The sequence below is a fragment of the Pantherophis guttatus genome, chromosome 2 (assembly GCF_059756535.1).
Source record: "Pantherophis guttatus breed Tessera chromosome 2, ASM5975653v1, whole genome shotgun sequence".
Taxonomy (NCBI): Eukaryota; Metazoa; Chordata; class Lepidosauria; order Squamata; family Colubridae; genus Pantherophis; species Pantherophis guttatus.
The window spans coordinates 77,575,740-77,588,351 of NC_142064.1; the positions used below are offsets into that span (position 1 = coordinate 77,575,740).

General features: G+C 36.3%; 1 protein-coding gene across 6 annotated transcripts in view; it reads right to left on the reverse strand.

Annotated features, from left to right (window-relative positions):
- The window catches only part of BNC2 (basonuclin zinc finger protein 2), a 437,236-nt gene that overhangs the window by 24,458 nt on the left and 400,166 nt on the right, over positions 1-12,612 (reverse strand). For all 6 annotated transcript variants that reach the window (XM_034410486.3, XM_087886300.1, XM_087886301.1 and 3 more), the window contains one exon: positions 2,808-4,774. In XM_034410486.3, coding sequence (XP_034266377.1) covers positions 2,808-4,774 — 1,967 coding nt within the window. The remainder of the gene's footprint in view (positions 1-2,807; positions 4,775-12,612) is intronic.

Genomic DNA, 12,612 nt, shown 5'->3' on the forward strand with positions numbered 1-12,612 from the left:
CAAAGCTTCCTTTGTTTGCTAAAAGACCAGACAGGTCATAAGATTTTTCTCAGAAAGTTAAGAAAAAAAATCTTACCTCATAGAAAAGATCATTAAGCTAAATAATACTTCAAAGTCCCATTTAGAATCAATAACAAGTTTAATGTTGAACTGAAGAATTATTAAAGAAACATTAATTCTTAACCTCAAATGCATTTATATATTCTTAGGTAGAATTTTCAAAATTCATTGTGTTGCAACCATGTGTAAGATCACCACTAAATTCCAAAGTAACTCCCAATTATGGTTAACATCAAGGCTGTGAAACAATACATTAAAAAATAAGTGTGCTTATGATTTATTTCTTAAGTGTATGCAAAAGCTACCAGTGTTTTTGCTAAATTGACTAGATTTTTGAAATTTATATTGTCACAATTTAAATTGTGAAAATCTTTTATTAGTTAAAAAAAAGTAAGCATTATTTTTTATTCTTAATAAAATTTAATTTAAATTTAAATTTAATTTTATTCTTAATGCATAACATAGTTTACATGTCTGAAGTTCACTTATCACTATAATTTTAGAAATCCAGAGCATCTGTTAGAATGGAAGCTACGGCCTATATCTATGTACTGTAACTGAGAGAAAAATAAAATTTTGTATTTTAGAATATGGTAATTCTGATTTCAGAGAGAGTAACATCATAGGTTTAACTATGCCTTTACATAGCTAACGAGTACATCTCACCGAATTTATTGGAATTTACTTCCAAGTAAAGAAAGATCATGACCTAAAAACTGGCTTTACTTCACACAAGGGGTCTAGTATATTGAAAGGATTAACTTTTAAATGATCACTTATTTTTCATGTTTACTTCAAAATTCTTTGCAAACTCCTGGCCCTTTAAAACATACATATACACTACTTCCCCCAAAACAGCAGGCTATTTCCCACTGGCAGAGTCTAATCAGGAATCCATTTCATAGTTTTTTGAATCCTGGCCATTTTTAATATTTTGCTATTAGTTTTAAATATTAAACAGTTGTAAATGTAGTTTGCTACAGTTCAGATAATCACCTAAAATGAGGGATGTCCAATTTTTGCACTGTAAGAATTCTGTTGTTTTGGGATGAATGTCAAGGGCGCCATGCAAATAATTGCCCAATGAAATAAAGATTTTTCTTTTTTGCTCATCCATTGTTGAAAGCTGGAGGGTGGTGGCTGGCCATACTTCAGTTCCACCTGTTCAGTCTATCTCCTTCCCTTCTCTCCCTCTGGCCTTGCAAGATAGAACAGCATGCAGACTAGCCAAAGCTAATTAAAAGAAACTAGGATTAAACTGTAAGAAGTGTGGGAATTCCCTGAAAAGCATAATGTGGGTGAAAAAGAAAACTGTAGCTGAAATGTGGTGAGGGAAGATCAGAAACACATTTTTTATTATCAGTTGCCACTAAATAATTTAAATCAATTTCACTTAGCAAGACATAGGAACTGATTGCGGTCCAACAGATTATAAAGCAGTTTCTTTTTCTTGTGGCATACCGGTATTGTGTGAACAGCAACTGATTATGCTCCAGTATTAATTAACATTCTCTGAGCAGCATTATTGTTTTTTTAATGTTATATTTATATGTATGCATGAATACATGTTGCATATTTGCTGTATGTATAAGTTTATGTGTGTATAAATCCATAAGTATAGAAAAGCTGTGTTAGCCTGCCACTGACCCACTTTGGCAAATTCCATTTACCTTACTTTTTTGGAATAAAAAAGGAACTAAACTATTTAGAGCCAGCTGCTTCTGTTTAAACTAAACTATTTCAGACTTGATGTAGCATAACTGTTATGTGATATCATCTAAATGTCCAGCAGAAGAAAAGGTCCTTATTAATTTTAAAAATATGTCTGAGTTCCTCTTTGTTTATGTGTAGGTAGTGCTCAGCTGAATGAATTGGGATTTACATACCTTACAGGGTATACTGTATTCACACCTGTATGAATAAAAGACTCTACATCAAATTGCTTCTTTCATTCATTTAATGGGGTTTGTCCAAATCTACAAGCCTGCATTTCATCATCATTATCATGCATGTTGATTATTAATAAGATGCTTCACAGGTACCCTCCTGAAATGCTAAAAATCTATCATCAGTGGTCTCTACTTGTTTTGGCTTAGGTTTTAAGAGTTTTCATGCCACTGTTCAAAATTGAAATAGCAACTTTCAAATACTTGAGCAAAGAAAAAAATGAATTTAACAGTACTATCTGTGTACACAGGAATATGTATGCATTTCTGTCTACTGTCTCTTCATCGATTCAACATATTTACATTCTCCTATGCATGAACGGTCTATATGGAATATAGAAATAATCACCCTGAGAAATGGGAGCTTTGTTTACAAATTGAAAGAACAGTTAATTAAGATACACAGAAAAGCAGTGAAGAACCTACAGTCCTATTATATTTGCACTTCTATTTCATTATATAATGTGATGGTTCAGTGTTTGCATACAGATCTAGAGATCAAGAAAAGCAAGAAACAAAGCTAATGAAAGATTTCTTGGTTTGAGGAAAGGCAACGTGGTATCCTTTAGTTATTTTTGTATGACAACTCCCGTTATCACTGCCCACTGATATGCGGATTGGGAATTATAATAAAAATATCTAGGGGCTACCAGGTTGCTTACCTAGTCTTATATTAAAGGAATATGCCGTCCATATAATTTAAATATATTCAGTATAAAGCCTACGTTTGACTTGCTTAAGCTTTGGCTTAAGAAAAAGACAGCTGCAGAAAATCAGTTAATAAATTCAATATTTACTAACCTGTCTCTGCTTCTTCGGGAGGGGAAAGCAGCATTGCAGCCAGCCACTGTGCAGACATGCATCTCTTTTAAGTGAACATTCCTATAATGGAGTTTCACGCTGTAGGAACTCTTGAAACTCTTCTTGCACACATAGCAGATCTTGGGATCTGGACTCGAGCACAAATCGCCTTCTGGAGAGAATTTCTGGGGGCTGTTATAACTGAATGATGAAGCGAAGCTTTCATGGAGAGCAGCCATGCTGGCACTGCCTCCATTATAAAGTCCGTATTGGCTCATGTAAAACATCTCATATGTAGGGTCTGTAAACTCTTCCTTGACTTTAATTTCACCGGGGTGGGAAGCATCATTGTGGTTTTCATCCGGTCTTTCATGGTTCATCATAGACTTGCTACTTCTTTCATGGATCATGTGTTCATCCCCTTCCATGGATTCCTCACACAGTTTTGGCTCTGAGGATTCAGATTCATTTTCATAGTCCCTCTCGTGCTCTTGGTCATCTGATGTCATACTATCTGTCCTTCTTAGCTCTGTCCTTGAAATGCACCTGCTTTGCCCATTTTTTGAGAAGTCCTTCACAGACAACCCTGGGCTCATCTCCTCCTGAGAATGGCAATGATTGTCATGACCACCATCATGAGTTATGCTTCTGTTATCATTAATTTCTTCATCTTCGTAATCAAACTCATCGGCTGTGTCAATGATTTCCTTCTCTATTTTGACAGGCATGCTTGACTTTCGTGGCTTTTTCTTAGGGGCGAGGTCAGCACTTGTTTCTTGGAGGGGCATGATGCCTGCGGGCAGTGTTGATTCTGAAGGGAGAGAAGACTGTTCCATTGTGCCAGTTACTGGCATCAATGGACTAGTTGGTAACGAGGTGGGAGGACTCACCATCTCCCCAGGTGTAAGTAAACTTCTGTAAAAAGGAGGAACTGGCTGTACAGTCTTTAAAGCGGGAAATACGAGGTGGCTAGGAAGAGGATTTTGTAACACAGGATCTAATGGTGGAGTGGTAAAACCCATCGGAGGTCGCCCTGGACTCGTTAATGTTAGATTCGATTTTGTACTTGCTATAACAGGAGTAGCAGCACCGGATGTAGCACGGATGAGATCCTTGTCTCGATTGTTTCTTAACATGGGCATATGAAGTCGGGGATTGGGGTTAGCACTGTGGCGGTTGCGACTTCTAAGGGAGCTGAAGACCATGTTGCAGCCTTCGATCGTACATCGATGTTTGATCTTAAGGTGGACTGCATTGTAGTGGATTTTCAGGGTCCCCTTGTCATAAAAGGTTTTCCCGCATGCGTTGCAAAAGACTCTTCCTTTCCGTGAGGCTGAGCCCATCCTTCGCATTCTATGAATCCTGAAAGAGCTCTTTGTATGTTCAGGTTTGGATAAATCACTGACAGGGGTCGAAGTCTGAACAGGGGAAACGGAAGTTGGTTCGCTTTTGGGCTCTACGTTGGTGATGCTGGTCAAGGCATTCCTGCTGGAGGTCTGCTCGTTCTTGAAAGGGGCTGGGGAAACATCAGATTCACTGCTTTCATTAAATTCATTCTGAGTTGAAAGGTTTGGCTCACGCAGTCTCAGCGTTGGCTGTTCCAGCAGGAGCCCATTCGGCGGCAAGCCCAGTAGTGGAGCGGAGACTGGATTTATGTATTGAAATGGTAGCAGGAATGCTAGGCTGTTTGGGATGTTTTCGAAATGATGAATGCTGGAAGGGTTGCTGTTCTCCAAGTGAGCAAGGAGACTTGGGCTCCTGGTTCGATTATTGCTTTCAATAAAAGTCCGTATGTCTGAGTCTGTCTTTGAAGATGGAACAGCAACGGCTTGCCCTTCTTTTTCTTGAATTGCCATCAGCTCCACAATGGATTTGGTTTCTCCAAACCTCAAAAACTGCTGAAGGGTAATAATCTCTTCTTCCCTGGACATGATGGCCCAGCGGTCCAGCACTTTGCCTGCAGCATCCTAGAGGCCATATCAAAGAAACAACAAAGACAAACACAAAAGAAGAAAACCTTATTGATTCTGCATAATTATCGATTTCGATTGAATGTGCTGTTCTGACTGCTCATCAAACACTAAGCTCTGAATACTACATGCAAACACTTTGTTGAAAGCAAACTTTGCTACCAAGCAAACATAATAATTGAAGGAAAAGAAACATAGTGGTTTAATCATGTTAGAACAAACATTAGTGTAAACTTCTGGCTTTTGTGAACTGGGCTATTGTCAATAATAATCTCTTATGACCTAAGCTAAGAGATCTTCTTTTAAACAATAAATGCTTATATACCATACAATTAACATTCATTAATAAGAGAAGGTAATCTGTCACTACGCATTGAATCTAAATGTCACGGACTGTACCTTCAATCCTTGTTAAACGGTATCACTACAGGAAATATTTGAAATATACATTTAGTGACATGCAGTTTATGTCTTTGATATGCAATTTGGAAGGTTTGCTTTTTTAAGCAAATTAATAAATATAATATATAGCTAGACATTATAATTGAAGTGGAAATTTAAAAAGACAACATAAAATATTAAGGAAAACTTTAATATATTTTTTCATCTTCTCAAGGAAGATTTAAAATTTAATTTTATAATAACCATTTTTTTTTAAAAAAAATGGCAAATTTTACTGTTTTTATTCACGGAATTGCTGTTCCTGTGTAAACTAAATTTGGTTAGAGTGAAAACATGATGACTTTTTACCACTTTTAATAAATAAAAGTACCAAGCATTTTTAAAAGTAAACATCTGATCACTGCGGATATCATAAATGTGTAAAAATGTGTTTTAATATTACCTTTTGATAGCAAAGGAAAAGTCCAGGGAGAATACACATCAGTAATCACCAGACTATCTGTTGTTAAATATACATTAAAAAGCATTTCACACTTTCATTTTTGCTAGTAAGTATGAGATTTGCCTCAAGGTAGATCTTAAAAATTCCACACTGTAATATCAGACCATCCTCTATAACAGTATGTATGTGTGAAAGCAAAAGACTGTTTAGATAATAAATATATTGTTTCTTGAGCAATTCTTCTAGTTAAGTTCATGCCAGCCATATTGCCAACTTTTATAATTTTGCTGGCAAGCCCTTTTCCTCAGCATAGAGCAATCAATAAATTGGTGACTTCCACAGATATGCCTGTCTAGCTCAACCTCCTTGTTTGTTATTTTGGTCTCTAAGTAGACTATCTTCCAAGAAGTTCAGAAAGATCCATAATTGCTACTCTCTATTAAACCATACAAAACAAGTTAGTGGAACATTATAAAATGATAATATATATATATACTATATAAACAGTAGAGAGAGTTTCATTTCTTCAAGCCGACAATACATAATTATGAAATTCATTACAGGTAACCCAACCATTTGTTTAGTGACCATTCGAAGTTACAATGGCATTGAAAAATGTGATTTATGACCAGTTTTCATACTTATGTCCATTGCAGCATCCCCATAGTCACATTGGCAACCAGCATGTATTTATGACAGTTGCAGTGGCCTGGGGTCATATGATTACTAGGGGTAGCTATTCCCGCTGGATTCTGACTAGCAAAGTCAATAGGACAAGCCAGATTCACTTAACAACTACATTATTCACTTAAAATAAACAGGGCACAGCTCACTTAACAATTGTCTTGTTTAGCAACAGAAATGTTGTGCTCAATTGTGGTTATAAGTTGAGTACTACCTAAAATATATAGTAGAAGTAAATTCAAGGAAGGCAACTCTGTTGTTTCCTACTAGCCTGGAGAGCTAAAAGGAGAAGTTATGTACATTTATACCTATATGTAATCTTTACAGAGATACCAAACTATCCCGTTACTAAAAGAAAATTGATTGATGGTCTAATCCAGCACAGTTCTATTTAAATTCCTGACCTACTTATGTTCTTACTTGAAGTATAATTCTGATACCCATTTCATTAACTTAATGGGGAGGAGGAGGAGAAGGAGGAGGAGGAGGAGGAGGAGGAGGAGGAGGAGGAGGAGGAGGAGGAGAAGAAGAAGAAGAAGAAGAAGAAGAAGAAGAAGAAGAAGAAGAAGAAGAAGAAGAAGAAGAAGAAGAAGAAGAAGAAGAAGAAGAAGAAGAAGAATAATTTGCTATGGATGTGGTACAGTGAATTGCAGTTTAGTTCAAATATAAGTAGGATCAAAGCCTTAGCTATCCCCTTGCTGAACATAGATATTTCAAGATCCTGGAGCTCCTTATGAAATGTGTAGGTCCAGAGGACAGTTAGTTTGCACTTTCCATCAATTCAGCTTTTCCTCAAAATTCTACATTTTAATTGTTTACCTGGAAACATTAAAATGCTGCACTTGCTTCAAAGAAACCACAATGCTATAAAAATAAATTGATCACACATCTAAAAGGCGATATTGGTGAATAAATAGATACTCAACAAATACTTAAACCAGATATTGTTTTTTTTAAATCAACCAAGTAAATCCATGCTATTGCTATTTAATATTTCTCCAAATCAAACAAGCAACAGCCTTTTAAAAGCAATGATTAATTGAAAAAAAATTAGACCTGCCACTTTTCAAGCTGACTTTTTCAGTACTTTTCCTCAGTTGTATCTCTTTTTTTGTTCCCATTTCATTGCAGAAAACTAGGTCAGAACATGTATGTTTTATATAATACTGTACATATGTGCTGTATTATAATCAAAGCAATGTTCACATAATGCTAACTGAATGAAAATTAGTAATGCATTACAATTTAGAAGTAGATAAGAAGGAATAGGAATATTTTAAGATTAAAGTTATAAGGAACCAAGGATCCCTTTGGAGTTTGTTACAAACTAGCTGTGGATTCCTCTGTGTATTGTAATACTCAGCTTGAGGCTCATATCATGTCTTCCGTGTAACTCGTTTTGGCTTCTCTCATGACTTTCCCCAATGCCATTAAATTTTATCAACATTTACTTTTTTCGTTACAAAAGATTCCAATTTATATTATTTCAGTCAACTCATGACTGAATAGATAAACCTCTTGGGACAGTGCAGACACGAAATTCAAGGATCATTCATGCTGAGAAAGTCCATAAGATCTGCGTGCCATACATCTGCAGCAAATGATTCTGCTTCTCGGTTGTCTAAAGTGACACAGTAGTTGCTCCATTTCTACACAATAGAATTGTGCTGTCTTCCAATTTTAGAAAGAAACGTCTAATTCAACTAAGATTAACATCTTCACAATGTATAGCTTTAAACCCACATATTATTTCTTTCTCTATAACAGCATAAATAAAAAATAGATCCACACATAAACATCGGAGGGAGGGAGGGAGGGAGGGAGGGAGGGAGGGAGGGAGAGAGAGAGAGAGGGAGGGAGGGAGGGAGAGAGAGAGAGAGAGAGATTCTTATTGGGTCACTGAAATAATGTCATAGTTAATCATCCTGCACATATCTTCTGGTTTTACCTGACCTAAAGGTGAGGATGAGATATGTCAGGATGGAAAGTCTCCTAACATGTAGGTCACCTAAGAATGAAGGATAACCTCAGGTTGATTATTATCAGAGATGATACAAATAGGGTTAGAAATGTTGACCTTTCACCCCAAGATCCAGTGTAATTTTCAGCACTTTAATTTAGAGAGGGAATATCCATGGACTGGGATGAAAATATAGGAGATATGATTTCCTGAGGGCTTCTGCTTCATAAATAAAGTTTTTGATACAACACGAACAAATTTATATCTTGTTTAAGAGACAAACACATTTCTAAAAAATATATGCTATTTTTTTGTTCTAAAAAAAAATCCTTGATTCCTTTTTTTTATTATCCTGAAATGAGAATATATTACATATTCTATATATTGTTAATGATTATATATCAATATTTGCAGATCTGCTATCCTTTCCCTAATTTGCTTTTTCAACATAGCTACTTAAAGCTAAATGTATATATCAATGTAACCAAATGTATATATCAATGTAGCCATATTGTGAATTCATTAAAAGGTAATTATGCAAAAACTTAATTTTTTTTTTTTTAATTTATATACCGCCCTTCTCCCTGAGGACTCAGGGCGGTGTACAGCCAGAATTAAAAAACATGGAATACAAATATTAAAAAACAATTAAAATATATATAAATTTGGCCCAAGATTAAAAATACAAACCAATTAAAACATTTAAAATTTCTTCTTAAGCCAGCCCGGCTTGCTGGAAAAAGTGAGTTTTAAGGGCACGGCGGAAGGCACTAAGGTCTTGGATTCTCCTTATCTCTGGGGGCAACTGATTCCAGAGGGTAGGTGCCCCCACAGAGAAGGCCCTCCCCCTGGGGGTCACCAGCCTACATTGATTGGCTGATGGCACCCTGAGGAGGCCCTCTCTGTGGGAGCACACGGGACGATGGGAGGTCGTCGGTAGCAGCAGGCGATCTCGAAGAAATTAATCAAAAATATTTTAAGGACCCCTTCAAAGAAAAATTAGGGAGCACGTAGGGAATATTTTCTATTATTACTGTGATAGTATTATTGTTTCTGTGTCCCAAGGTCATGGGATCACCTTTTGCAAACTTTTGACAAGCAAAATCAATGGGGAAGCCAGATTCATTTAACAACCGTGTTACTATCTTATCAACTGCAGTGATTCACTTAGCAACTGTGGCCAAATTCCTCCTTTTGTTTTGTTTATTCCAGTACAAAAGTTGCTCTTAGTATTAGATTCTTGTTCTTAGATTAATAATGCTCACTGACATATTTGTAAAAACAATAAAGGCAGGATGCAAATAATAAATACCTTGTTCTTAGATTAATAAAGTTAAAGTTAAAAAACTCTAAATCGTCCTCTCTCTTCTAATGGCCTGCCCGAAAATCCTTATGCACTTCTTAGCTTTAATAAGAATACAATTATAGAAACATAGAATTGAGTTCTATAGCTGAATTCAAATTATTTTTTTCTCAACTTCAATTACTTTCTGATAAGGATCTACATAGATGCTGATTCTATCAAGGGTTCAGATAACATAGTGACTGCAGGCCAAACGGACATGGAAAATAGAGCAAAACATGAAGACTCAGTTAAGGTGTTAGGTTCCACACTGAATTTGCATTACAAAGTAACTGCAGAAACTTCCCATGTAATGAAGTACATAAATGTTTAGGCATTGCGTAATAGATTAGCAACTTCTAAAAATTGTAAAATGGGACAAAACTCACTCATCAAATGTCTCACTGAACAGCAGAAATTTTGGGCTCAATTGTGGTCATAGGTCAAGGATTACCTATATGTCAGTGACACCCAACAGCCATTGAATCTACCAGATTGGGTTTACAATAGCAAGAAAGTGAGAAAAAATAACAATTAGAAGCGATTGGCTACTTTACACTAAATCTGACCCCTGGTCCATCTCAGCTCCATAGAAAAATAAATTCCAAGAGATACCAGGAATTAATTTGAGACCTTGTATATTTATTCTACTGGTAGGCTATTTCAATAAAGTTTCAGAGTGACTCTCATAGTATAACCGGCCACAAATCTTGGTTGGTCTGATAGCATTTCCATGTTTGGGAATAATATTGCTATCCATTTGTCCTTCAGCACATCTTTCCTTCAGTGTAATGTATTTTATTTCCCCTAACTGCATATTAGAAGAGCAGCAGCATAGCCTGGAGTTTCAGTTCAAACATAGGAGGAAAGATTGCCAACATTTAAACTGCAGCAAAGTTTGATTCAGAGGATAAAAAAAAAAAAAAAAAAATCTAGGAAGACCCAAAAAAGGAGATGAAAGCTAGATGACATAGCAAAGTAAACAAGATTAGCTCATCTAAGTAAAAAAGAATACAACGCAAAGAAAAAAATGTACCGCAGCTATTAAATGATCACAGATTTCTAGGAGTCTGATTTTAAATCTCATTATTTCAACAATCCCCTCAATACACAATCTTTCTAACAAACTACAAAACTACCGGTCTTGTGAAAATTTCCAAAGACACAATGTACAGATCCCCAATTAATACTACTACTTTCAGGATATGGATTTTCTCTAGAGGTCTCCAGTAATTCTCATTCTGATATGAATCTTTCCTGCTCCATAAGCTCCACTCCACCTTAAATCTCCATAATAATTACTCTCTTTACAACATTCAGAATGCTTCGCCCTGAAGGACTATGGTATAATGAGGTGAAACATTTGCAACAAATTATATGAAAATGCACAAAGTGAAATGAACGTGTCTCTCTTGTTTAAATGAAGTTCTGGCATAGAGAAGAAAGTTGGAGAATACATGACAACAAAGAGAATAATTTGGCCACTGCCAGTCTATGTAAATTTTAAGAGGCAGACTTTACTTTTCTGTGTGTATTTTCCCCCATTCAGAAGCCAACTAGCAGCATACTAACCAAGTGGGAAATAGGGAAATGTATTCCCTTAATTCTTCTTGAAGGGCTAGGCCAATTTTTTAGCAATGCCCTAATTGTGTTAGTAATTGATCTCTCTGCAAAAACTATCTTCATCCAAATTAGAACCGTTATTAGTATAACATGAATCATCAGCATAATATGTCCTAACTTTGTTTCTTGGATTAAGTAAATGATGGCTGACTACTGTATATGGACATACATGATAAATAAATAAAGATAAAAAAATAAAGAACTACAAATGAGTAACGTGCAAAAATAAAACAACAGGCAGCACTGCAAATATGTCCTTTCTGCAAAATATTTTTTAAAAGATAAAATGAGTTGACAGTCATGATTTCAACAGTTAATTTCCAGAAATTTAGATTTCCTATAACCTAGAACTAACCAGGGATGGGTTCTATTTTTTTTTTACTATTGGTTCTGTGGGTGTGGCTTAATTTGTGGGCATGGCTTATTTTGTGGACGTGGCTTGATGGTCATGTGACAATTATTTAGGATTTAGCAGAGGTACTGATCTACCAGGCTGTACCGATCTACCCATTTATTTTTGCAGACACTGGTCTACCCATTTATTTTTGCAGGCACTGATCTACTCATGTATTTTTGCAGGCACTGGTCTATTCGTGTATTTTTGCAGGCACTGATCTACTCATGTATTTTTGCAGGCACCGGTCTACTCATTTGTTTTCTTTTAACACTGATCAGCTGTAGGGTGGCCCTTTGAAGCCCCACGGCAGAACCATTTCGGTGACATCATATAGTCACCACTACCAGCTTGGCGGAACCGTGAGGAACTGGGAGGAACCCACCACTGGAACTAACTAACTTAGAACTAGGAGAAATTTCCAAACAGTGAGAACAGTTAACCAGCTTGCTTTCAGAAGCTGTGGGTGCTCCATCACTGGAGGCTTTTAAGAAGAGTCTGGACAGCCACTTGTCTGGAATGGTACAGTGTCTCCTGCTTAAGCAGGGGGTTGGATTAGAAGATCTCCACCTCTATTATTCTATTATTCTGCTAAAGATGAAAAGAAAGAAAGAGAATGAAAGAGGGAGGGAGGGAAGGAAGGAAGGAGGGAAGGAAGGAAGGAAGGAAGGAAGGAACAAGGAAGGAAGGAAGGAAGGAAGGATTTCATTTGGATTTTCTGAGGCTTCAACAAACGCTACAGCAATTAGGGTGAAGCAACATTTCATAAAATTAGTTCTCCATTAGATTTACCATGGATCTTGATCATGCCAGACCAATAATGGCAGCTATGTATGACTGGATAATACTTTCAGGATATCTGTACTGGGCCAGAGTCTCTCTAACTAAACTGTCTTCTGTGGCTGTTTCGCAAACAACTTAGCAGGATTATCTAGTAAAGTATGGAGATGGCAAACCCTTTTTAGATTAAGGGACTATTTAATAAACA